Source organism: Plectrocnemia conspersa, unplaced genomic scaffold (assembly GCF_051122295.1).
Source record: "Plectrocnemia conspersa isolate PC_06_02 unplaced genomic scaffold, ASM5112229v1 ptg000012l, whole genome shotgun sequence".
Taxonomy (NCBI): domain Eukaryota; kingdom Metazoa; phylum Arthropoda; class Insecta; order Trichoptera; family Polycentropodidae; genus Plectrocnemia; species Plectrocnemia conspersa.
In genome coordinates this window covers 28142039-28169402 of record NW_028277176.1, presented here as the reverse complement: position 1 = coordinate 28169402, position 27364 = coordinate 28142039, and the positions used below count along the sequence as shown (strand labels likewise).

Sequence of the window (27364 nt, the reverse complement as noted above, 5' to 3'; positions counted from 1 at the left end):
CGCCAAGCGCGGTCACAGATCAATTTGTTTGCGGCCTTGAAGACCGCGGGTCGCTGCAAGTCACCACGCGTCCGAACTTGTCCGAACGCGTCAGTGTCCGTGAGCTGGCTGGTCGAGAGCGTCCGCGCGATACGTACGTACAGCGCGAGCAACGGCGAGCCAATTGAAATTTCGAGAGAAACGGCCCGCTTTTATAGTAAGCGTGTTCTTTTGACTATTTTACGGAGAGTGGGGGTCGTACTCAACGGCAAAGCGTCGTTTCAAAATTTTGGGTTTACTTTATTTTACTATTAACTACCTAATTCTAATAGTATATAGTTTACATATTTTATTTATTTTAAATATTTTCCAGAATATTTACGTTTTTTTTTTTTTTTTTTTTTCGGTTTTAAAATAAATGTTTATGTATTGTTAGTAGGGTTGCCAACAGTCCCTGATTGACCGAGATTGTCCCGGAATTGAAATCGCCGTCGATGTTTCCGGTTGAGTGGCAAATTATTTAGCAATTCCAGAGAAATAGTATGCAACAGGTCATCTCGGACATTTTTGAATGAATAAATAAAAAATTCGAGTTGACTTTTTTTTTTTTTTAAGCTCCCACCAAAATCACCCGTGACAGTCACGGGTCAAAATCATAAATAAAATGTAAATTTAATTATCCTATTAAATAAACGATATACAAAAAAAAAAAAAAATGGCTGAAAGGTTATTATTTTACAAAAAAAAAACATTATTCGTAATTAAAAATAAAATAACTCTGGATATATGCGCGTTAATTTATTTAAACGAAAAACTAACAGCTTTGTTTTCATAACTAAAATTAAACTATAACCCCCACCACGCGCATGTTTTAGCTCCGCCCACAATATTGCGTTTGTATATAAGGCGGTGTCTTGAAAAATTTTCTCACTTCTCTTCCGTCGCTCGTTTCGTGTGGTTGGACTTTATACTTTCAAAGATGACTGGTCGCGGAAAGGGAGGAAAGGGATTGGGGAAAGGAGGAGCTAAGCGTCACAGGAAGGTGTTGAGGGACAACATCCAGGGTATCACCAAGCCCGCCATCCGTCGTCTGGCTCGCAGAGGGGGAGTCAAGCGTATCTCCGGTCTGATATACGAGGAGACCAGAGGCGTGTTGAAGGTTTTCCTAGAAAACGTCATCAGGGACGCCGTCACCTACACCGAGCACGCCAAGAGGAAGACCGTCACCGCCATGGATGTCGTCTATGCTTTGAAAAGACAAGGACGTACTCTATACGGATTCGGAGGCTAATCATCTCGCATCGCTGACTTTTCGAAAAAGGCCCTTTTCAGGGCCGCCAATTTTTTATTTTCGGTTAAGAATTAATCTTGCATTCAACAAATTTATTTACGCACCTTTCAAATAATTGTTATACCTTTTATTAACCCTTAAAATCTGGTTTGATACTATTAAGAGGCGAGTGATTCGATAAATATTATTTTTAGATAGATTTTTACTACCTATCGGTCTTTGTATGTACCGTATCCTCAAACCGAAATTCTTTGAATGCATTATAAATTTTAGGACGAAGCGAAAAAAATACACCTAATTGATATGAGATATTTATGCACTATTTTTTAAATAATTTTTTCCGGGTTAAAAAAAATTTGACGTGAAAAAAGTATTTTTGATTTAAAAATCGAAAGTATATGGATAATTCTATTTATGAAAGCTGCTGATTTGGTTACCTAAATATATCAATGAATGGTGATAGATATAAACATAATTACATAATAGCGACAGTCCGTTCACCGTTTATTAAATTAAGACATTTTTTTGGTACGCAACCTAAACGAATTTAAAACAATCGTTGCTCTCGTGTTATCGTTTTATTACCTACAATGTACAGTCACGTTTTAAATTGTATTAAATTAAGGCGACCAGATTTTGAAAATATCAGAGACACTAAAAATAAAATGGTCATCTCTAAAATTTTATGGATAACGGACAGTTGCCGCAAGAACTAAAAAAACGTTATGAAGTTTTTTGAGAAGGATAAATGCTACGGGAGTTAAAAATATATCATTTTGACTTTAAAATCTAATAATAAGGAAATGTATTAATTCATTTCTATTTCCGGCGAAACACACGTTGAGAGCCACTTAATAATGACTTGAATTGATGCATTGATACATTTATAATATGTCTAGAAAAATTCATTAAAATATTCGGACCGTATCAAAAGATACATAAGTTTTTCTGGTAGTCAAACTGCCGGATGAAAGAAATACAAAATATATTTATAAAACCTTCGCATTTGTCTAAATATAATTAAAATAAAAAGAAAATTCATACATTTATTTAGTCATCTCTTAAAAAAAATAAAACACTAAACATGTATTTTTAATTTGACATGGAAGCGATCACATACACAGGACGCCAATTGGCGTCTGCGGTGTTTAACTTTCGGCACACTCAGGACGCCAATTGGTGTGAGCGGTAGGTAAAGTGTTAATGTATACATATTTTTTAATAAACAGCAGTGCTGTCCAACTAGTGGGCCACGAAGAACTTTTTTTTTTAAATATTTTATTTTATTCATTTTGTAAGATTCTGAGTATTTTTGTTTATGATAAGTAACAATATAATACTGTTGGATTTGTTTTCTTCGTGTAATTAAAATAACTTGATAAGTGATAATAACTGAGTTTTCAATTTCAATTACCAATTACAAAATAAAAAATGGACAGCGCTGCCATACAATAATTAATAATTACTATATGAAACAAATAAAAATAAGTAAAGTCGCTCTCCATTTTGCCCATTTGGTATAGGATTTTCCAACAATCGATATTAAATTTCGTCCAAAAATCTGGTGTGTGAAATTGGGTATTGTGTAACATTAGTTTTGGTCACAGTCCGACTGTTTTAACATTATTATACAAAATATAAACCGTTAGATTTGTAAGTGTTATTTATGCTTTCCTTTCGGCTTACAAAGTTAACGCAGGTGACGAGGATTCCTCAATAATTAAAAATAGCAAATAAGTGGTGTTTTATAGATTGATGACAAAGGGTAATAGGATATTATAGTGAAAGTAGTCATTGGTGAAAAACATAATTAGCAGGATATCAAACAAAACCGAAAAAAAGATTCGTTGGCCCTGAAAAGGGCCGTTTGGTGTACGTGAAGGATCTGTTTACTTGGAGCTGGTGTATTTAGTGACTGCTTTGGTGCCTTCACTGACGGCGTGTTTGGCCAATTCACCGGGCAGCAAGAGCCTGACGGCAGTCTGGATCTCCCTGCTGGTGATGGTGGAACGCTTGTTGTAGTGAGCCAGGCGAGAGGATTCGGCCGCGATTCGTTCGAACAGATCGTTGACGAAGCTGTTCATGATGCTCATCGCTTTCGAGGAAATGCCGGTGTCGGGGTGGACTTGCTTCAGCACCTTGTAAATGTAGATGGCGTAACTTTCCTTCCTCTTCTTCCTTTTGTTCTTCTTCTTGTCGGTCTTGGTGATGTTTTTCTGAGCCTTGCCGGACTTCTTCGCTGCCTTCCCGCTGGTTTTCGGTGCCATGATCGGACTCTGCTGCAAAGCTCAGTCGGAACGGGTGGGTGAAAATTTGAAAAGACTGGTAGAGTTTACTATCGGATAAACGCAGCGCAAGTAGGGGACGTTGGCATCGGTAGAGTGGTGGGGAAAAGCGGCACGTACCGCGACTGGTATAAATATACAGCCCGTCAACCGCAAAAATTTACACTCGCTCTTCCGTTCTTCTGCGGTCGTGTTCGTTTAATTCATCACTCAACATGTCCGGTCGCGGTAAAGGTGGCAAAGTCAAGGGAAAGGCGAAGTCCCGTTCCAGCCGCGCTGGACTCCAATTCCCCGTGGGACGTATCCATCGTCTCTTGAGGAAGGGAAACTACGCCGAGAGGGTCGGCGCCGGTGCTCCCGTCTACTTGGCCGCCGTCATGGAATATCTGGCCGCTGAAGTCCTCGAGTTGGCCGGCAACGCAGCTCGCGACAACAAAAAAACTAGGATCATCCCCAGACATCTCCAACTGGCCATCCGAAACGACGAGGAGTTAAACAAACTTCTCTCCGGAGTCACCATCGCTCAAGGAGGAGTACTGCCCAACATTCAAGCCGTTCTCTTACCCAAGAAGACCGAGAAAAAGGCTTAAATGGATATCTTATACTATTCACTGACAAAAGGCCCTTTTAAGGGCCGCCAATTTATTAAATCGGTTATTTAGGTTTCTGCTACATATTTGTAGGTTCACAACCACCGCTTAAAATGAAGCTTCTTACTACTTTGATAATAAAATTCAAAAAAGCCTTCGCTGATTGTTCGTAACAAAGTAGCGAGAATAAGTCGGAGCAAGATTATTATATTTACAAGTTGTTAGTAGGAAATATTCTATAATAACTAGAACAGGGGTGGCCAACCTGCGGGCCCGCCTTGAACATTTTTCCGGACCGCGAGATTCTTTACAATGTACGCTCAGTAGTATTATTATTATATTTATGTTTACATGTAAGAATAATAGTAAACACAATAATAATAACTCGCTATGTTTCAATTGTTCACTCCAAAAAAATGTCTATAGTGTATCTAAATCTAATATTAACATGGGGACATAATTTTATATGTAGCCCGCAAGATCATTTGGGTTGGCTGCCCCTGAACTAGAACAGTTTTCTGCGAATTTGTTTACACCGATAGGAGAACGTTACTAATACTAAATCAGGGCTGTTTTACGGGTAGGGTGACCATAGTTGGAAATTTAATTAAAAATTATAATATGTTATATTTTTATTATAAATTATTGTCATGTTGTGTAATTTTATAATCAATAAAACAATTCCAGTAATATTCTATTGGTATTTTAAAAAATATTATATTAACAGCTTAACGACCGAGGACTCACCCACGAGTCCTGAGAGAACCTCTGTAGCGGCCGAGGACTCGCCCATGCGTCCTGCGTTATGCGTATTCTATTATTAAAAATACACTATGATACAATACAGCTTACCCCCTATATTATAATGCGAGATGGTAGTATACTATTTCTACATAATATAAAATAAATTATATTTTACTTTAATTTTTCGTAAAAAGAGTCGTTTTATCCCACTGCGTCGCACTGCAACGAGTCGTCGCCTATTTGGGGCATTTTAGTTTGTTATATTCTAATATTTTTTGGGTAGTGTGTTGTTTGGTAACGGTTCTCCAAGCCGCTCCCACTTACAGTGACCATATTTTTTGCATTGTGGAATATTATATTTTTATTTATTGTTGTTGTTAATAATAAGTGATAATTTATAGTAAAAGTTAGTTAATAATAATAAAAACAGTGAATTGCGTATTTACAAAAATAGTTAAATTATCATTAAAGGAATTTTTGAAATTTGACAACGTTGATTAGTGCACGATTTTTTTTTGAACACCACATTAGCTTAAAAATGTGATAATTAAATTAATAACATGTATGTTTAAATGTTTCTAAAATATTTTGTATAAACGATTTATAAAAAATATCCATTTATAATAAATAATAATTTGCACTCACTAAATTTTTCGGCGTCCATTTTCTGCGTACAATTGTCTCGAACACATTTATTTTCATAATTACACTGAGTGATACGTGTAAAAACATTCGTCATTATGAAGAAAATGAACTGGATGAGTGCAAATTTGTCACACGCGGTCTATGTTTACGTACACTTGAATTATAATTACTTTCGCACATATCACTATGTTCACAATCACTGGGGGCGTTGAACAACGCGTTTTCCAAATTTTCCAAAAAGGTTTAATTTCTTTCGTCCATTTTGCCGTGATTGAAAATAAAAAATTTAAATCACAAAAGATCACAGAGAGAAGAGCAATTTTCGCGATACGTTTCGACCGATAGTTTAGAGGAGACTGTATTACTTCGATTATAAAATGAATTTTTTTTTATCTGTGTGGAATTCCCGAATTTGGTAATTCCACAATAAAAAAAGTATCATATACCCCAGGGGTTCCCAACCCCGTGCCCGCGGGCGCCATGGCGCTCGCGGACCGATTTGTGTGCGCCCGCCACTATTCGACCACAATAGAATTTTTTTCCCAAACACTAATTAAAAATTTAAATTATTTTTAATTATTTGTTAAGCTTCTACTACACTCTCTCGAAGTTGTCCGAACCGAAGCTACAACTGAAATCGGCCGAGATCGCCGACTTTTTTCCGATTATAGCTCCTGTAAGTGGAAAAAAAGGAATCTTCGACGAGTCAGGTGGTGCCCGCCGCCCTACCGATATTGTAAAATGCGCTCTAGGATACAAAAAGGTTGGGAACCCCTGATATACCCTAATAGATGAATTCTTAAAAGGTATGCACGAGGTAAGCTGATAAGACGGGACAGGTAGTGGCGATTTACCCGTTTAGAATAACATTGATTGTAATTTATAGTAAATATTTAATATTATATTTGTAAACAAGTTTATTTTCGTTATATCACTTAATTATGCGGCCCACAGATTTAGAAACACTGGTTAAATGACGTAATTACAATATATTTATGCAAAAAATCATAAGGAAGCTACAAATTAAATTTCGATAAAATATATTATTTGGTTTACAAGTTATAGGGAATTTACTAAAAAAGGTAATTTTTTGCTCTTATTCCGCGAAATCTCCCGGCCACCAAGGAAAGTTCGGCAAAAAACACCGGGCGTTAAGCTGGTAAAAAATATAGTGCTTAGATGTGTTATAAGATTAAGAATAATAAATTAACAATAACATTAGATAAAATCGTAAACTATTTTTTTTAATAATAATTTCTTAAATAAAATATTATCATAATATTTTTGTGATACCTTGTAGTGTATGCGAATATTGTGGGCTGATCTAACTTGTGTTTCATGTAAATAACCAATACAAAATTAAGTAGAAAATATCTTTCCTAAGATTAGAGTAGTAACTTGTCAATAATGAACCTTTTAGAAATGGGTGTTGGTCTTCGCTCAAAGCATACAATATAATTAGAAAGAAACTGTTCTGAGAATTTATGTTTAGTTTTTAGTTTATATCACCTATATAATACCAAATTATTGTTATGGAAAGAATGAAAACGATGAATATAAAATATATTGAAAGCATACATGTTACTTTTAATTTATTTAAGTGCAATAAGCAAAATATTTTTAGTGAAGTGTACCGTAAATTCATTTCGTGAGTATGGGCATGGAAATGGTTAGACACGGTGGCCCTGAAATAACAAATCAAAATTTTTATTTTTAAATTTAAAAAGTGATAAAAAATCAGGTAATTAATACTAATCTATTGAAGAGTCTCACTTACTTTGTATTTGTAAGATGTTTGCCAATGATATAAATTTGTTTTCGAAACTATTATTTCAAACAAATTGGACCTACAGGCTTAGAAACACTGGTTAAATGACGTACTTGACAGATATTTATGCGAAAAATCATAAGGAAGCTACATATAAAATTTGAATTCAATATCTTAATTGGTTTACAAGTGATAGGAAATTTAGTGAAAAATGTAATTGTTGGCTATTTTTCAGTGAAATCGCCCGGCCATCAAGCAAAGTTCGGCAAATAAATACCGGTCGTTAAGCTGTTAAACAGATATTCAACCTGGAGAGTGATTCCATAACTGCTTTCATGTTTTTGAGTTAAATATGTATATAAATAAACAAAATAAGTAAGAAAGTGATGTTTTACACTTTCCTCAACAATTTAAATTAAAAAAGTAAAAATTACCTTATTATATTTTCTCACCAATACTGTGACGATGAGCGTTCATATCTTGGGCGGACTGTACATGCGACTGCTGTGAAAGCGTATTAAAGTTATAAAAAAAAAATAGGATTAAAGTAAACGCAGTAGGTATGTAGATTTATGTAGATCTATGGAAAAATGTGTAAAGATTAATATATTTTTAACGGTTAATATTCATTTTAAGATGTTTATTTATGATTATTTTTTTATTTTTTCTTAATAGCCCCTTTATTGAAACAAGACGGCGGATTAGACTGGCTAAAAAACTTGATTAAAACCACGACAGTTACCGTGTCCTCAAATTTCGTTATATCCCACTGAAGGAAAAAAACGTAAAAAAAAACATTTTTTTCCTTTTTAAATAAAATAAACAGATTTATTTTTAAAATAAATGGCTGTTAAAACTGGTTATCGAACTTAGTTATTTACAAGATCTATCTTTAGAATGCCAGTACGATAACCACGGAAGTAATTGTGTTCTCAAAAATACACATAAAGCATTTCGCCTCAACTTATGTTAATGTATTAATACAAAACATACCAAATGTATTAATACAAAATTTTTTTTTTCGCTTAAAGGTCAATTTTCCAGGAATTTATCTAGGTTCTAGGTATGGGTATAGGTACAGTTTATAAGATAGAGTAAATAAATATTTTCTAGAAGGACATTCTCGCGTTCCAAATATTTTGGAGTGTTATCAATCGATTCAGTCCAACATGGAGACGTATCAAGGTTGACAACTGTTAGATTAATTTAATTTTTAATGAATCAGAAAATGTACGCAGATAGATACACGCACGCTATTAATCCATCTTTACCCTCACCATAGTGACTGGTCCACTGGAGAAAGGAACTATTGCTACCTAATAGGAATGACCATCAATCGGTCAGTTCTTTACAGGTGGTCAATTGTGCTGCGGTGTTACGATTGAATTCATATTTTAATTTGTAAAGTTATCAACATGGGATTTGTCCATATTATAACATTGTCAAGTAAGAGTATTGCATTTAAATCGCCATTAATTTTATCAACAATTCATAAACAATGAATACAGTTGCAACCAAATAAATATAGATATGAATTAACACGGTAATGGTACAAGTGTTGACACAAATTTGTGGCTAGTCATTAAAAAAGACCAGAAGCGGGTCAATAGTAACATAATGAACGTTTATTTTTTGCAAGGCAATAAATCACATTCCTTGTCTACAGTATTATCAATTTATTTTATTTTATTAATACAGTAAAGATGCATGTTCTTATAAAGTATTTTTATTTTTTGAAAGTGCTTTATATTTCTTTTCGAATTATTAGATAATGATATACGTACATTTTACAACACGCTAAACAGAACGTTTTAATTTTTATTTTCAAAATTATCTAATATCAAAGTATTTTTGTGAAATTATTCAAATTTACTTTTGGATTGTGTGCGACTAATTATAAAAAAAGTAAATTATTTTTTGTGTGCAACTAAATACAGTCTATAATCATCACATTTGCAAATTGTTTTCATTGTTTTCAGATCCTTTTTATATTTAAATATTGCAATTTAAATGAATACATACACATTTATTTCCAGTTAAGAAAATCAGATAAGCTTAATTGCATGGCGTCTAGTGATTAATGTAAACTTGTGAATATATTATAGTTTTTTTCTTTTATGCTACCGCATATCAGATAATCTCGTTTTTTTTATATTAAATTCATATTATTAACCGACACGTTCTTATTTTATATAGTCGGTTTTATCTAATGGCGTCATCTAGTTCTTGGGCAACCGAAAAACGTGATTGACGAATGTGCAATGTAACAAATCGTGACGGGATAAATCGACAAATGTGTCTAATATTAATTTCTGTACGTCTATTTTATATTCGTACTTTTTAAATGTGCTTCAACTATTTTCATTGAATTTAATTTATTTGTGCATGCTCATTTAAAATAATATTAAAACCAAATTATTAGAAAAAAACCACATCACTACATTTGTTATACTACATATTTATTAAATCAAGAATATTAAATTTAAGGTAATTCAATTGCTGTACTTTTCTTTTCATATTCATGCATTTTAACGATTTTATTGAATTAAAATATTTGGAACATGGTCGTCGAAAATTACTGTTTAAGCCAAAATAAAAAATATGCTACTTTACATGGTGCCAATAGCACCATATTAGACTAATTACCTCTTATTATAATTAAATTAGTAAAAAGTAAAATACTTTTATATTAATATAGACAATGAATGTGATTTTATTATTAATATACATATTTTGGCTTTCATTTTTACAGTAATATCCACTGCTCTTTGTGGTCATTATATTATACCGTATCATGAGCCCTACGACGCCTATCACGATCTCCACTTACCTCACAATCCGCCCTTGCATCCCATTCATGATAAAGTTCCGTTAACATCATTTTCTTGTCTCGGTAGACCTTGGCGTTTGTTTGCTGATATTGAATCAGGTTGTCAGGTGAGATTTAAAATATTTATATATATATATATCAGTGGTGTGCCGTCCATATATGCGGTAGATTCAAAACGCTACCAGCATGAACGATTGATGGCGAGCGACTAAGCCAATCATGTGGTCGTGTTTATAGTCGATCAACCGTTCATGCTGGTGGCGTTTTGAATCTACCGCATCTATGGACGGCACGCCACTGATATATATATATATGTAGTATATGGCATTATAAAGATGTTTATTAATATTCAATACTGAGATGACATATTATTCTTTATTTTAGGCTTTCCATTTGTGCATAAGGGAAAAACTGACATCTTCTAACTTATGTACAAACGGAACACTGTTCAACGAACAATTTCAAGTGTGCGACCAATTTTACAATGTTCGCTGTGGATCGCCGTACGAAGATTTATAATATTCGTTAAATGAAATAATTGATTTTATGAAAAATATTTATTACTTAAACATATTTGCTGATAATTATAGATAATTTAGTTTATCAGTACTTTTCACAAACAAATTAATTTAGAAACTTAATCAGAAGGAGCTTTAATAACATTTTAACGACTGTACGATTAACTTATTTAAGTGATTAAATACATTTCTAACAAACGTGTTTAATTTCAAATTTGGTATCATGAATAATAATTAAAATGAGCGTTTGAGAGATGTCTAAATATCTCAATTAGGCTTATAAAAGACCGTTTATATTTATCAATAATAGAGAATATTACAACAAAAAATATACATTAATTATATATCATAGTAAATTAATTATATGTAGCCCACTATTAACGTGGTCTTTGTAAAGATATGATTATTATGCAATAAAAAAGATCTTGCAAGAGATTATGTTAAATAATAATATTTTATAGTTCGTTGCCTTGTAACTGCAGTTCTTGAAACATTGAACTTCAATAAACAAACAAACAAGTCATCCATGTTGTCTTATTATAAAATAGAATATGATCATGTTGACCTTAGAGAGATAACTCTGGTAATTATTTTATAAAATACGTAAAGGAGAGCCGATGCTTGATGTTGGTTTTCGGCAAACGAAAAACACTGAATCATACTCATATTGAAGCATTGACTGAGGATTTTGTGAGTATTTTGTCTTCATGCTGGGTTTCACGATCTGAAATTTACACGTTAGTTATTTAACATATAATAATACATAATTGCATAAACAAAACAAATATATATATTTAACCTCCATGACAAATCCCACGTCAGTAATAATATCACAGAGAATATCGAAAGGCGGTTCGATGCTACTCTCGTTTGCTATATCACTGAAAATATTTAAATAAGAATTATATTTTTCTATATATGGAAATATAAGCCTTTTGTATAAAAAGAATACCTATAATGGTACAGTAATGGACCTAAATTGATCCATATGCCACCTGGTTTGAGTATATTGTATATCGTCTCAACAAAATCAATTACATTTGGTGCACAATCTATGAAAAAGCAAGTTGCTACACAATTCCAGTCGTTATGTGTAGTATAAACCTTAAAAAATATGCATAAAATATTAAAAGCTGCTTCTCAATGATGTATAAAATTTTCAAATAGTGTTATACTTTCAAAAAATCTCCAGCCACCATGGAAAAATCTGCTCCGGCAAGTGTCGAAGGGTCGACGTCTGGAAAATATGCTTCTTGGATCTGATGATCGCACGACAGATTATTGACGAATTGATGTACCCAAGGATATACTTTGTAATGATCAACCTTTAACACAAACAAATTCATGAACATTTTCACATCAACATAATGCATATTCATATAATATAATATATAAAATAACTACTTCATGACATTTATTAAGAATGAAATTGCTGGCAAAAAGCATGAAAAGTGAAAATTCGTTGCCTTGGCACACAAATCCACGCATCGCAATCTCAAAAGCGAGTCGACCTAATCCAGCTCCGGGCACTAATACTTTTATACCACTAAAATAAAAAAAATAAACAATTGTAATCATAAAATTATTATTAATGAACCATATTGTCGTTACTTAGAATTAGGAAATTCGCTGCAAAGAGCCGTTAAGATTGGCTGGTAGCATTGCAATCTTTCGCGACTGCCCGATGAACTCCAATCTCTCACAAACTGTTTTAGTACTGATTGAACCTAATAAACAAGTATCAGTAAGAATATCAAATATATTACGATAATAGTTTTATTATACCTTATCAATATCCTCTAGCTTTGGTCTGACTGGATTTATTCTGTTATCGGATTCTCCATTTTCTAAATTTTTGCAAACGGAATGTTCGGCCGTAGGATACAGTTGTTCACTAGGAATATTTTCAAACATATCACCAACGTCTTGCAATATATCCTTGATAATTGAATCATTTTCGTCTATGCACCATTTTATTCTCGATAGGTAAGAGACGTACTTTTCTAAGCGATTTTGATGCCGATCTGGCAAAGTTTGTATGAACTTTTCAGTCTTATTCACTCGTAAAATTGTTTGTGTTCTAAAAATAAATAAGTGGTTCATTAATAAACATTTGATGAGTAGCACAATAGATAAGAAACAAAAGACAAAGAGCATAACCTCAAAGTTTATAAACTAATTTTACATACCTGTAGTGCGAGAAAGCTGAAAGAACAGATTGAAAATGGCGTTTTTCTATTTCTTCTTCACTGTTGAAGACATCTTCGTTTTGTTGTGGGTCCATAATACGTTTATAATAAAACTGTCAAAAGATCCACTGACAAATCGTTGGATCGGATAAGTTTTGGTCTTAACAGCAAAAAATGTAGCTATCACAAATTGGCCTTAATAATAGCAATGATGTCCACAAAAACTTTTAAATTGCCATACGTCATGTATTAACGGGTTCGTAAATTATTACGCAAACAAAAATTGCGCATAGCGAAACATTCAAACAACAAAAACTATGATCATAGATAATCAATAAACACATATATGTATATAAGAATACGTCAATAAATATAAAAAAATATGTTTGTAAATATAACAGATGTTAATATGATTTTAATTAAAAATATTATGTTTCAAAAATATTTAAAAATTATATTTGTGATTTACGTTAGTGATTAGTGATTTGTAGAAAGCGAAGAACGTGATAATTTCATTTTTTCGGGGAGACAAATATATTGTAGGGCCTATTTAACTATTTATTTATTCATACATTGTGGCCATTCTGACCGATCAATCCGAATAACAAATTCCATTTAAAAAAAGTTGATCCTACACATATTAATTGCTATATACAATAGCGTTATGTAGATAAATTAAATTTTGTGCGATCTTATTGAATCTTCAGTGTTTTTTTTGTAAGCGAATGAATAAATAAGATAAGCGATGAATTTAGCTCCACATTTCGTAGAGCACGGTCAGGGCTAATGAACAATGTGATAAACCGATATAAAATTGTTTTTTAAAAAATTAAAATATGCTAAAAATAATATTTTAGCGACAGGATGGTGACGGGTGGCAATTAGACACAGATAGGACAGCTGCAGTGATGATTTATTGTGATACGAGTTGTTTACATGGTTTATACAAGTGAAAAAACGCGGATCAGCAGGCCGGACCCAACCGGCATTTGCGGGCCCGCCAAGGGTTGCCACACGATCGAATGACCGTCACGCCCGTGTTACTAGAGTGAGCAGGGCCGGCCCGAGGGGCAGGCAGTACAGGCGATCACCTGGGGCGCTAGATCTTGTGGGGCGCCATGATACCAAATGAAAACGCAATATTTACTTGAGATTATCAAACAATATTGTTAAAGAATATAATCGTGTACATAATTTTGAATAAATATTTTGGTATGTCTCAAACAAAAAACATAATCTATTGACCCAGGGACATTTCAGCTTTTTCAAGGAGGGGGGGGGGGGCGGCAAAAGTTGCCCAATCAGTGGTCATTTTTTAAACATTTCGATTTCATTAAGGTTCATTAAATAACATACATTATGCTGGCCAATTTCAAGGGGGGAAAATGCTCTCATCTGTCCCCCAAAAAATGGCGTCCCTGTGTATATCTAAAAAATCCTTTGTATAAATATGATAGATATTTTACTCAGAATATAATAATTTTAATTATGACTTATATTTATAATAATCTAGTATTAATTATTATTGATGAAATGTAATTTTTATTATCTTGAAAAACATATAATATTAAAATATGTAAGTATATATAAAACTAGTTTTATTCCAAATAATATACAATAATTTTGTAAATAAACGATTGTAACATATTATAAAAATAATAACGATGAGAAAATACTAAGTAAATCAAACATGAAATAATTAGAAATTCTCGATCTAAATATAAATATTAAATTCATGGTCGAAAAGGCCGGCCTTGTACGTACTAAGGCAGTTGTAGTGTTGTACAACTTTCACTTTTAGTTTCGTGTCAGCTTTCTTGCAAACAGAAAGCCGTCATGCAGTGGAGCAAGTTAAAATCACAATAACCCACATCCAAAGCATAAAATACATACAATGGAATACTACATCAACTATTATTGCCATTTAAAAATCACATAAATACCAGAAACTAATAAGAATACACCGTGTTCTTGAGTATTTGTGAGTATTTTAACAAAACATATTGTTAAACAACAGCTATATAACATTAATAATAATATTTATATAGAATAATAAACTTTTTAAAATTAAAATAACGTGAGTGATATAAACGAGTGGTAGAGCTCGCAACTTTTATGTAAAACCTGATTTAACAAACTTTATATTTTAACATTTGTGTTTTAGATAAAATATGAAGGCGTTAAGGCATACCATCTTCTGTGCTTTATTGTACTTGTTCTTTATTTATAAGGCTCAATCTGAGTATATTCCACCAGGGCCTTTTTACAATTGCCCCAAATCGACAGAAGCGGTATTGATCTAATTATAACAATAGTTATTATTATTATTATAATTTATACAAAGTGTATTAATATTTTACTTTATAGATAAAATTGCTTCATCCATGTGTTTGCGAATTAGGATCTGACGCTGGTTTATATATATCGTGTGAAAATGTAGGCATAGCGACCCTGAGCGTTGGCTTGAGAAACTTAGCTACGTTTGACATGCCTTTAGAACAGCTCATTCTAAAAGAATTAAAAATAGGTGAGTAATTTAATGACCTCATAGAAATAAATTAGGAAATAATACAATCCAACATTTAGGCAGACTCTATGGTTCATTACTTCATCGGTTGAAAGTAAGAATCTTAAAAATATTAGATACTCCTCTTACAAAGATTGATGAAGAAGTATTTTTCGGTATAAATAATACTCTTCAAGATATATATTTGATAAACACTAAATTGGATACTTTTCCGAAAGCAGCTTTTAAGGTATGATATTACTTAATTAAAACTAAAATTAACTATAAATGATTTGTACAAAAAATGTTTATTAGATATTGGGAAATTTGACTATATTGCATATAGATAAACATAATATGAAAAGTATCGACAAAGATATTTTCAGTGATAGTTTATCTGTTGGTAAATTGGAGAGACTTCATATTATCAACGGAGATTTAACAGAGCTTCACGTAGAATCGTTTCAGGTAATACATATTTATATATGTACATAGAGAAAGATTTATAATATGTTAAATAAATGTATATTTATTAATTTAAGCCTTTGAGGAAGTTGAAAACTTTTGACGTACACGGAAATAAGCTGGTGAGTTTAAAACGGAACCAATTTAAAGGTTTAAGGGACGTTGAAGTACTAGATTTGAGGTAACTAGCTTTTTATATAAAATGTATATTATTATTCAATGTTTTTTTAAATGTTTGCGGATGTTTCAGTTATAATAACATAACGAAGATGGAAAGCTCACATATTGCAGATTTGACTAAATTATCATGGTGTAACGTTTCACATAATCATTTAACGGAATTATCAAGGTGTATTTAATATTATTAATTATTTTCGTATAACTGTATACTAAATGATTCTTTTATGCATTAAATAAAGAGGAATGTTTGCTCGGAATGCTGTATTGAGAGTTTTACACATGGATAGCAATAAATTGAAGAGATTAGATACAAACAGCTTCCGTGGAATGAGATTTTTGAGGTAATTGTTTTATATTAATTTTATTTTATAGGCTATATACTCGGTTTTATATTCATTTCACTTTATAGGCGACTTTATTTATCTGATAATGAAATATCCGACGTCGGAAGAGGCACATTCGGATCTATTACAAGAATAGGCACTATCGATTTAGCCAGGAATAAGATAAAGAAAGTCGATTTCCAGATGTTTTATCAGCTTAACTTTGTCGAGGTTTACATCATGATATATTTTTTATAGATTGGTTAGAGTCCATGTAAAATTTAATACATTTTTTAGATAATCGACTTAGCCGAGAATCAGATTACAGAAATTCAGAAACAATCGTTTAAAGATATTTATTTGGCTAAAATCAATATATCTCATAACGCTTTATCGACTATTGAAATTGGCTCTTTTGAAAACTGTGCAAATATTACAATACTAGATCTTTCGTATAATAATTTGACTCAGATACCGTCGAAAGCATTCGACGCGACCACATATGCTACAGAATTGCAGTTATCTTATAATCAACTGACTGTTTTAAATCAAGTAATTGAATAATGTTAATTAAGTTTATATTATTCCATTATAAACATCATTTTCATAGGTGCCATTGCATAACATGACCGGTTTGAAAACTCTGAATGTATCGCACAATATGATAACGACTATTCCAAAGAATACTTTCCCAAAACTGTACGAACTGCACACAGTTGACGTGTCTTACAATCATTTGACTGATATTGCTAGTGCAGTTTTCCAATCTCTGTTCTCCTTGAGGTAAGTCATTATATATTATCCTTAAAATGTGTGTAATAAATCATATTTCAATGTTTTAGATACCTCAATTTGAGTCATAATACACTCGAGCAAATCAAACCACCAACGTTTGGTACATTGCCAACTCTACTTGAACTTGATTTGTCACACAACTTATTGAAAGATATATCCAAAGGCGCACTGACAAAGTTGGCAAGCTGTAGGAGGATGAGCGTCAGCAACAATATGCTCCAAAAGATATTCCAAATTCCACTCAGCTTAGGGTAAAATTTTATTTTAAGTAAGGGTCAACTTTGTAATATGTTATGATAATCTAGAACTTTTTACAGCGAAATTGATTTTTCATATAATAATATATCAGAGGTACCTGAAAATACATGGCCGTCGATGAACGCGCTGTTAAAAATTGACCTCAGCCACAATTCCCTAGAAGCTGGTCTATCAACTGAGAGTTTTAGAGGCTTATTAACATTGCAAACGTTAATTTTAACAGAAACTGCACTTACAAGACCACCTTGGGAGGCTCTCAGTACTCTTACTTCATTGCAGTACTTAAAATTGAATGTAGGTTTTATTATTATTATTAATGTAATTCTACAGATGTAAAATTTAATATGAGAGGCGTAAGCGTAATATGTATAATATTATCATGACCTAGGTTTTTTGGTAGCACTAAACTTATATTTGGGATGGTTATTTTTCAGAAAAATTCTATAACTGAGCTCAATAAAGGAGCGTTTGGACGACTTCCAATAGTGTTTGATTTAGATTTGTCTGATAATCAAATTGTGAGAGTAAGTCCAAGAACATTTGACGGATTGTTGCAATTATTAGCACTATCATTGAGAAACAACAGCATTAAACATATTCCAAATGAAGCATTTAAGGGTTTGGTGTCTTTAAGGTAAATATCATTGTACATTTATTATTATAACATACTATACCACCACAACCCCAAATGTTTTAGAATTTCTATTATGTCTAGGAGATCGCAATTATTGATTATTATATAAATATAATTCTGATCGACTATCATAGATTAAGTTTTCTTAGATTTTCCTAGCCTCACGGATGAATATTGTTATGAATAATTTAATGAAATCGAGCTACATGGTGCATAGTGACAGCATTGATTGTAAGCTCTAATAATATATTAAAATTAATACAATAAAACTCACTAATTTGTTTATTGATTAGCAAAACCAAAGCATTCGTATATTCCGGCTATGATTGTTTTTATCCCATTAATTCCAATGAAATATATTCCTATTTTACTCATAATGATTTGTCAGTTATGATTATCCGAAAGAACCTCATGAGAAAAGAGTTTGTACAAAATTATAAATGTATTTGTTCAAAATGCGACATATTTTTTTCTAAAAATAAATTGATGTGACTGATGATTGTGATATTTATGTGATTTATGTATATATTAATTATTGCACATTTAATATTTACTTTAAAATATCTCAATAATATTTATTTTCGAAAGATTTATCTCTCGTATATATAATATATTTATTTATACTATATGGATTTGTAAAAAAATGATTTTTTTCCAGTACTACTGGTATTTCATTTTGTATTACCGGTAGTACCGAAGATCGATTTTTGTCCCAAGACCGGTATTACCGGTATCAGTACTACTGGTACTGCAAACCCTACTCACTACTTAGTATTTGTTGATCGTTTACTCCGTTGTAATGCGTTAGGCTAATCATATCATGTTACAACGGAAGAATTACAGTAAATAAATAAATACTCTTTTATCGTATAATTATATTTTAGATCACTAGACTTATCACAAAACCAATTAGAAAAGTTGGACAACAGAACAAACGGACTATTAGATGATTGTTTATCTTTGGAAAGGGTAAAAAAAATTTTTATAAATTTTGTAATCGTAATATTAAATTGATTTTATTTATAGGTGAATTTGAGTCATAATAAAATTAGTTTCATAACAAGAAAGATGTTTCCCAGTGATCCATATATTCCATATAATTTAAAAGTAATAGATTTGAGCTACAACGAAATGCCAGTCATAACTGGAGATTTAATGTTTGGCACCAAGAAATTGGAAGTCTTGAATATATCGAATAATATTCTCAATGATATTCGAAAAGGTTAGTTTGTAATATTTTTATTTGTTCAAGTTCATACTAAAATATGAATTAACTTTTAGGTGTAATCGGTAATCTAACGTCACTACGACATTTAGATTTATCACACAACGGTTTGAACGATTTAACTTCAGATAAAGGTATGTAAAATGCTAAATTTGTATTAAATATGCTTTTATATGTAATCATTACTTACAGATACATTTTCATTACCACCTAAAATACAAATTATAAATCTATCCCATAACGAATTATTAAAGTTACCTTCTGACCACATAATAAAGTCAGTTAACATAACTGAACTCGACGTTAGAAATAATTCATTGGAATTCTTCGATGATAAATTAGTTCCTAAAATCAAAGAGAGTGAACTGAGAGTATATTTTTCAGGTAAATATTTTAAATAAAGAAACTTAAAGGAATTTGCAATATTAAATGCTTTTATTATTCAGGAAATCCATTGAAATGTGATTGCTTTGCAAGACCTCTCAAACATTATATAAATCATCTACCAAAAAGATTAGTATTTGATGATGAATTGTATTCAAGTATAATATGTACAGCTCCAACTAACCTGAAAGACTCATATTTTGTATCTGTTGACGACGATCGACTAAATTGCATCGAGAATGTGGCTAACAGGAATAAGTTAGACAACAAGAGGCACCCCGATGATAATTCAGTTTCAGAATACGATAAAGAGCCAGATCTAGTATTTAGAGAAATTCACTTGTGAGTATTAACAAACTACCTTTATTTATGAACATATATGATAAATTAATATAAACATACATTTATATCAGTTCTCAGAACTCAATTTTGCTCAAATGGTACGTGCAATCTGTGAAAGACATTGCTGATATTAGTGTCATCATCAGAAATCCAAGAAACGATGTATTTTACTCCAAAATGTTGCCTTACTTCCAACGAGAGCTATCTATTAATATCAACGAACACGCTAGTCTACAAAAGGCTATAAAGGAGAAAGACCCGATGATTGAATTGTGCATTTTAGCTGGCAATTCGGTTTCGTCCACGTTCAGTTGGTTCCAAACGCAGTGCAGAATGTTCCCCGAAGACTTTGATAAACTGGATAAAGATATAGTTAAAAAGTCAAAGATATATGAAAGTTATAATAGGTTGAGGAACAAAATGAGATCATCTGCGATAAAGTTCAAAACGAACAGTTTGTTCATGTATTCAATAATGGCTGTGCTGTCATACAAATTTATTACTGTTTTAATATAAGCATATCCAAATATTTAATTTTAGAGTATATTTAATAAAAATATTATTGTAAAATTTGCTTGTAGATTTATTTATGTAAATTATACATTATTTAATTTATATTTCAATAACTTTCCCAACCGACATAGATTTCATTCTTCACTATCAAATTCTGCAATAATTTCTTCAATGGATCAAAGTATTCTAGAAAAGCTGAAGAGGATATTTCACGCTCTCCCGTTAGTATGTATAAAGCCTCGGACCATTTAATCGAGCTACCCTTGGACATCATTTCTCTGTAAAATATGATAAATATAAGATTAATTTAATTACATATAAATATGAAAAATTTATGATTTTTCAAATATAAGATAATAGCTTTCATTATTTTTCAATGAGTTTATTGATATTTGTTAAAAACGGAATCATTGAGGAAGGTAAAATGAGAAAAATCTCTCCTAATTAAAACACAAACCTGAGCTTCTTTCCTGCGATTCTAGAACCGTATATATCACAACGATGTAGCGGTATAGGTAAGCGTTGATGTGGATCTATCTTTCCGAACACGCTTAATTTACACATTCCCTTAAACATTTGTATTTGCAAAAAGCTGCTGAGGAAATACCTAAAATATATAAAAAATATAATAATAATTCAAACCAGCATAAACTAATATATAACTTAATTATATACCGTATATAAGGAGTGTTATCTGGAACATGAAATTTCGCCCCCGCGTCAAAGTACTTTTCGCTTCTGAATAGAGAATCAGGCGGAGTCACACCTTGATATTTCTGAGTATACTCCCAATAAGCTTTATTATAATCTTGCGGTTCAATTTTACCGGAAAATATGTCCCATCTGTATTTTTCCAAGACGTAAGCATAGGGAATGTGAGGTATTTTTGATAAAGCTTGTCTCAGAAGCAACACATCATCGAAATCTAATTTCGATTTGGTGTTCGGCTTTGATTCTGTCCTATACTTCGATAAGTCGTCTAATAGAACACTGATGCTTTTTGTGCTATTGAAAGATTTATGTCGATTTGGTGAAACGTGTAACAATTTATCGTTTATCAAGCTCAAGCGTTCAAGATGTTGCGGTGACATGACGCTTAACATTATAGCATCACCAATGCTCTCTTGAAATGCTGTATTAACTCCATCCTAATGTAACAAAATGGTTATCATTTCATTTAACGATCAAACGGAATTAATATAATGTGAATTTTCGCAATACATCCACCGACGCAGAAACTTAAGATATAAAATATGACCTGAAATATTGTCGGCAAATCTTCTTCATACGCCATATAGTATTGTATATGTCCCATTTCATGATGTATAACGTAGAAATCTTCCAATGACAATTCAGCACAATATATCATTCTAAAATAAGGATAAGTTTTAATACATTATTAATATCATACATAGACCTTTTAATGTATTCTATAAGTAAACCTATAATCTTTCGGTAAAAACATATTGGCAGCCGTTCCATGGCATTTTGTCGTATTATCTTTTTTAAATATGGAATAGTTCCAGAATTTCTCGGTCATTGGAGGTAAGCCCATTGAAATGTAAAAGTCCTCAGCTCGTTTAGCCTAAAAAATAAATAGTATGTAAATTCAATATTAATTTATTAACTCTTACAAATTTGGGTTTAATATATTTTATTTTATCTTCGTAATAATTAAAAATATGTGGGTGGCTGCAATATCAATCTTTTGATATAGACTTTGCCATGTGTTAGAACATTATTATTCATTGCTCGTGCGGATTCACCGTCTGCACATTTGCTAAGAATGTAAAGATATTTTTCTGCCCGACAGTCATAAGATAGCGTAAACAAATACCATATTTTAAATATATTACAATGACAGCATAGCTTAACCTCGTTAAAATATATTAAAACTCATTATATGCGACACATAATAATTTAAACCATACCATGTCCTTTGCTGTCCATTTTTTACTTTTAATCGATTTGTCCAAGTTCATATTGTCATCCACTGGTAAAATAAGATCAATTATATTTTCCCAGTTTTGAGCCCACATGTTTCCGGTTAAATGTGCTTGAATGAGTGTATCCTTAGATTCGGAAGCGATTCCATAATGTTTTCTCAAAAAATGCCTTACTACACTATGAAGAAGAGTGTATAGTTCTCTCGTTTCATCGAAAAGTTTATCAACCAAGCCGGACAAATTGTTAATTTCTAGCTCTTCGCGCCAGACTTGTCCTGTATCTGAGTAGCCTGTGAACAAATATAAAAAAATGTATTCTTCTTACGATTTTATTATAATAAAAATATATTACCGTATTTAACAGCTGCTGCGTTTTCGATTGATACCATTTTTGCATATAATACTTTCATGGGAGGCCCGACTGCTTCTCTCCAAACGATCCAAGACCATTTGAGTACCAACTCTTGTCTGCTGGTCCTCATGATTCTTTCTAAATCAGGCTCTCCGGATAAACAATAACCGTTTCCATATATTGATGTGTTTTCATTTTCGTTTACATTTATTTCAAGCTAAAAAATATTATTTTTAATTAATTTATTTTATTATTAAATGGTGCTGTGTTTCGGCAGTTCGATGAAGAATACTGAAAATTTAAGTGATCAAGTAAAAAAACAACGCAAATAAAACATGCGATCAGTCCCGTCATCCACTTCCTAGCTTTGTTTTATATTGTAAATATGAGCTGTATGACTTGGCTGTTAATCAAAAGTTAAGCTACAAAACAAATTATTTTGACTACTACTGCTACTTCGTTTGACTCTTTCTGGATCAAAGTAAAAACAGAACTCCTAGAGTTATATGAAATAATTGGCTTTAAATTATCTTTGTATCACCTAAAAGATAGCTAAGCATTTTTTTTTTGATTAAGTTCAATTAAATTTTATATTCCAAGATTTAGAAAGCACTGAGGTGTATTGTACATATAAATAAATTTGAGGTTTAATTGATCGTGGGATAAGAACAACTTTGTAAATTTCATTAATATGACGATGTATGAAGTCCGTCACAAAAGTTTACTGATATTTTATTTAAATATATACAAGATTCATATGAAATTACAAATTAAATATATTATAGTTCGATCCTTGCGAATTCACACCGAATTTTCGACGTTTTTTTCAAGACCCGGGCGATTGCAAATAGCATTGAAGGCGACTGGTCGACTGCGATCGAGGCACAAGTTTAATTTTTTCAGAAATTCGTACAAAGTACAAGGCATTGAAAAATCGGTAATCAAACAAAAAATTAAAATTAAAATATTTGATTAGTACTAATAACGGTTCTTAGTTTCAAATATAACGGTTCTTTTTTTCAGGGAGGGTGCAAAAGTTGACCAGTCAGTTGGCATTTGTTTAATATTTCGATATTATTAGGATTCATAATATTTCATTAAACAACATGCATTTTTCTGGCCAAGGGGGGAGGCAAAAACTTCCACCTACCCCTCCCCAAATGAAGTCCCTGTTTAAAATTAACATAAAAAGCAAAACTTTTTATAACAATATTATTATTTACAATAAGTGAGAATCGATTAAAGCATATCTATACCGAATTTTGACCAATAGGAGAGCGCGAAAAACAATTATTCCTTCTCATTATTTACTTATTTTTGTGTAATTATATAAATAACAATAAACCCGTTTTGCAGCATTTTATTTTTTTCCATATTTTTACTACTGAAAACAAACATTTGCAATGAACAAATTTTTAGTTGTATAAACTAAAAATCATATTATGACGACCGGCCGTCGTATGGTGCATTCATTCAAAAATACGTACGACGACCGGCGCGTCGTATGGCAGTTATAGTGTTAAAACACATATATAATATATACACACGTATATAATTTATTTAAAAATGCAAAGCAATGATTTAAAAAATATTTTTTTTTGCATATGCCGAATTGTCTGACTAAAAAGGTTATGCAGTATTTACGCATTTTTTATTCTATAATATTTACATAATCATTTATAACTAATATAATAATAATAATTAAAGGTTCTTTCAGATAATCGTTACTGACAAAAAATAATAAGTAATATATTTTATTGGAATAAATTTTCGAGTGGTGCCCTGGCCCCTGGTATAAAAATTTAGGGGCATCCAAAAGCGGTCGATCAAAGACTATATTTTGTAAAAGACGATGTTGTCCTAGATTTATTGTTCCAAAATAAAAAAAAGACTTCACTCCCGAATTTTCGAAAATATTTTTTTTTATAATTAAGAAGTGTTTAAATTAAAATAATTTTTAATTAAAACATTAATTACATCGAAACATTAGTTGCCAGGGAATTCAAATGCTTTAGTTTTGCCAATCAATAAATGTGTTGAATCATGCGAGCGGTTCTCGAACTATTTTTTCGGTTAATTAATTAAAATAATAATAATTATTTCAATACCGGTATCTACAATTTTATCTATCTGTAATACCGGTATTTAAAATTACAGTATTATTATATTCCGGGAATATTCATGAACCATTGTTTTCTTGCATAATTTTTTTACGTCCAGACAACTCGCATAGTATTTGATAAAAATCCGACTTTTAATTTTTATTTTAATTCTGAGAAGTTATATAATTTTATTTATAAATTCAAAATCAATAATCATATAGAAGCTTAAAAAATAATACTATAACGCATTACAGCCCCACTACACCACTGATTTTCTTTAAAAAATATATCCAATGAAATCCACAATTTATATCCAGTTTTTAAGGGATAACTAACCTTTTGCATATCCTTTAAAATCGCATTCTCTACACCATTGGACGTTCCATATGGAATACATATTTCAGTGTTTGTATATATATTCTGCATTTTTTCCAAAATAGTATTTAACGATCTGAAAATGGAAGTTTTAGTCGATATGTTTATTATTTTTACCATCAATATAATACTAACCTGATTTCCTTGTCATTGAAAATGATTCCCCTGCACAATAAATACACTTGTCTCGTCCTAAAAGGATTTAAGATCGATTGTTTCAGTAGAGCAATCCTAGAACAAACAGTCTGCCGCCACAAAGAACGCACTCTATCGATTTCGATGCCTTCTTCTTTTAAGACTTCCTGACCTGTGGAAGCTCTCCAAGCTAAATCGGCTGCTTTGATATTCAACTTTAAAATATCATCGTTGATCCTGCAAAACCAAGAGTTTAACAACCGTTCGCACGAATCGCCTTCGTTCATTTCGCAGGCCTCAATCGTCATTTTATCGAGTTTCTTATGAATTTCGATATTCATATTTGGCGTTAGCAGAGAAGCGCCACTTGCGTATAAAAGTGTTGCCAGATGTAGCAATAAAATATATAATTTATTTTTTTTCCTCATTTTTGCCGAATCTGAAAGAAATAATATATCATAAATGTCACGATAAAATGTTAGTGTGTTAATGTATCGAGATAATACATATTCATTAACATTATAATGTATGCATGACATTGATTGACTTTATCGAAGATGAGTTAAGTGGTTAGTTTAATTTATATTTCGGCTTAACTAAATTTTATACCAATATTAATAGTATCACCAAATTAATATTAAGTTAAATGTAATTTATTGCTCTTACTGAAATGTTATGGTTTTGCAATGAAATAGTATAGAGATCAAATTTCAATATAACGAGCGACCGTAAAGAACGAGCTTCGGGGTAAGACTGGATAACATGGAGTATGTGCTTTAGAATTCAGCGATACTCAAACTACATGCTAGATCACAACCTTTCACAGTTATATTTTTAGAACAGCTATCTTTAAACTACTGTAGAATAAAATTAATTTAAACATAAAATTCATTTTTAAATAATATTCGAGAATAATGAAAATTAATACCGGTAAAAGTGAATTTTGTTTTTTAAGGACCTTATGATTTAATTGGAGATTGTGATAGTGACTATAATAGTTGAAAATGATTAAATGTATTTATTTAACTTACTATATCTAATATATTTTTCTATTAACAGTAGTAACAGTTTAAATATTGATTTATTATTTTTAAAGACAAAAGTTTTTAATTATAAATTATTATATATACAATAGAATGTAGTATATGATGAATTTAAAATGGATAAAATCGGCAAAATCATAATTATATGCTCTGCCCGTGTTTTTTGTATTTGGCAACGACCTTCCGGGCTATGTTCACGGTTTTTATACTATTAATGAGTATCGTTGTATGTCTGCTTAGATACGTAATCGTTTGTAAATGTAAATGTATAAGGCCGGCAAAAGAAAACTTATTTTTTAGAAAGTACAAAGGACACAAATAAAGCAATTAGTTATAAGCTTTTGTTTATTTATGTGCTTTTGTTTATTATGTTTATTTATTAAGCTCTAAACTGAAGCAATTCAAAAAATAATCTCGTATATTTTTGTTCAAAAATGTTGGAGGTGACCTTTTGAGTCATCTTTCTTTGAAATTTCATAACAATTTGGCACATAACCGGGATCCTGGATGGCTATTTTAATTCCGGAACAATTCCGGTCAATTCAGGACTGTTGGAAACCCTAGTTATGGTGCGTTCTCAAGCGCTGAAATCCTGGCCGCAACGGTAAGAATAAGGGATGCGATCGCGACTCTCTAGTGCACACGGAAGCTCGCAGCCGAAAGTCGTCGAGCATTGATGGATTGTCGAAACCGCCCCTAAGCAAAAAGTACTTCATTGTGTAGACACTACACTGAAAATACAATGGATTGTATCAAAAAGGCACTAGGATACAAATACGGATACGAAAAAAATAGCATGTGAAATATTTTAAGTACGTTTATGTAAGAAACAATAAAATCATCGACTAATAGTATATATTGTATGTAATAAGATATTTTCATATGACTTTAATTTAAGAAAAAATCAAGAGTTATTTTATACTCTTTAATTAAAATTTGCTTGTTTT

At 31.6% G+C, this 27364-nt stretch overlaps 7 protein-coding genes across 8 annotated transcripts; 4 read left to right on the top strand and 3 right to left on the bottom strand.

The window, feature by feature from the left end:
* Nucleotides 1-929: 929 nt before the first annotated feature.
* Nucleotides 930-2340, top strand: LOC148228771 (histone H4). Its single transcript, XM_088200746.1, has one exon. The coding sequence runs from the start codon at nt 959-961 to the stop codon at nt 1268-1270; it is 312 nt and encodes a 103-aa protein (XP_088056872.1). The 5' UTR covers nt 930-958; the 3' UTR covers nt 1271-2340.
* Nucleotides 2341-3020: 680 nt separating this feature from the next.
* LOC148228770 (histone H2B-like) lies at nt 3021-3624 on the bottom strand. The gene has a single exon (XM_088200739.1). The coding sequence runs from the start codon at nt 3535-3537 to the stop codon at nt 3160-3162; it is 378 nt and encodes a 125-aa protein (XP_088056865.1). The 5' UTR covers nt 3538-3624; the 3' UTR covers nt 3021-3159.
* A 99-nt stretch (nt 3625-3723) lies between these two features.
* On the top strand, nt 3724-4520 carry LOC148228769 (histone H2A-like). The gene has a single exon (XM_088200745.1). It carries the CDS (start codon nt 3771-3773, stop codon nt 4143-4145), a length of 375 nt encoding a protein of 124 aa, XP_088056871.1. The 5' UTR covers nt 3724-3770; the 3' UTR covers nt 4146-4520.
* Nucleotides 4521-8662: 4142 nt separating this feature from the next.
* On the top strand, nt 8663-11115 carry LOC148228768 (U-scoloptoxin(01)-Er1a-like). Its single transcript, XM_088199434.1, has 3 exons — nt 8663-8748; nt 10055-10239; nt 10517-11115. The coding sequence occupies exons 1-3, from the start codon at nt 8718-8720 to the stop codon at nt 10649-10651; spliced, it is 351 nt and encodes a 116-aa protein (XP_088055560.1). The 5' UTR covers nt 8663-8717; the 3' UTR covers nt 10652-11115.
* Nucleotides 10675-13056, bottom strand: LOC148228767 (protein-L-histidine N-pros-methyltransferase CARNMT1). The gene is made up of 8 exons (XM_088199433.1): nt 12840-13056; nt 12436-12730; nt 12262-12377; nt 12055-12196; nt 11826-11975; nt 11603-11754; nt 11450-11531; nt 10675-11374 (listed from the first exon to the last, which is right to left on the bottom strand). The coding sequence occupies exons 1-8, from the start codon at nt 12932-12934 to the stop codon at nt 11243-11245; spliced, it is 1164 nt and encodes a 387-aa protein (XP_088055559.1). The 5' UTR covers nt 12935-13056; the 3' UTR covers nt 10675-11242.
* A 1548-nt stretch (nt 13057-14604) lies between these two features.
* conv (insulin like growth factor binding protein acid labile subunit convoluted) lies at nt 14605-20521 on the top strand. 2 transcript variants are annotated; one of them, XM_088200707.1, is made up of 20 exons: nt 14605-14820; nt 15004-15130; nt 15207-15366; nt 15426-15595; nt 15661-15813; nt 15888-15991; nt 16061-16159; nt 16230-16331; nt 16400-16544; nt 16611-16865; nt 16924-17096; nt 17156-17359; nt 17426-17660; nt 17801-18000; nt 18885-18969; nt 19027-19222; nt 19282-19359; nt 19418-19609; nt 19672-19951; nt 20023-20521. In XM_088200707.1, the coding sequence occupies exons 2-20, from the start codon at nt 15011-15013 to the stop codon at nt 20465-20467; spliced, it is 3396 nt and encodes a 1131-aa protein (XP_088056833.1). In that variant the 5' UTR covers nt 14605-14820; nt 15004-15010; the 3' UTR covers nt 20468-20521. The 2 variants fall into 2 exon arrangements, with proteins under 2 accessions (XP_088056833.1, XP_088056835.1); XM_088200709.1 differs by having other exon boundaries at nt 14778-14916.
* Nucleotides 20517-26114, bottom strand: LOC148228765 (angiotensin-converting enzyme-like). The gene is made up of 10 exons (XM_088200714.1): nt 26041-26114; nt 25375-25813; nt 25201-25315; nt 22763-22979; nt 22396-22700; nt 21907-22049; nt 21723-21834; nt 21140-21612; nt 20922-21071; nt 20517-20742 (listed from the first exon to the last, which is right to left on the bottom strand). Exons 2-10 carry the CDS (start codon nt 25800-25802, stop codon nt 20571-20573), a joined length of 2115 nt encoding a protein of 704 aa, XP_088056840.1. The 5' UTR covers nt 25803-25813; nt 26041-26114; the 3' UTR covers nt 20517-20570.
* Nucleotides 26115-27364: the final 1250 nt, after the last annotated feature.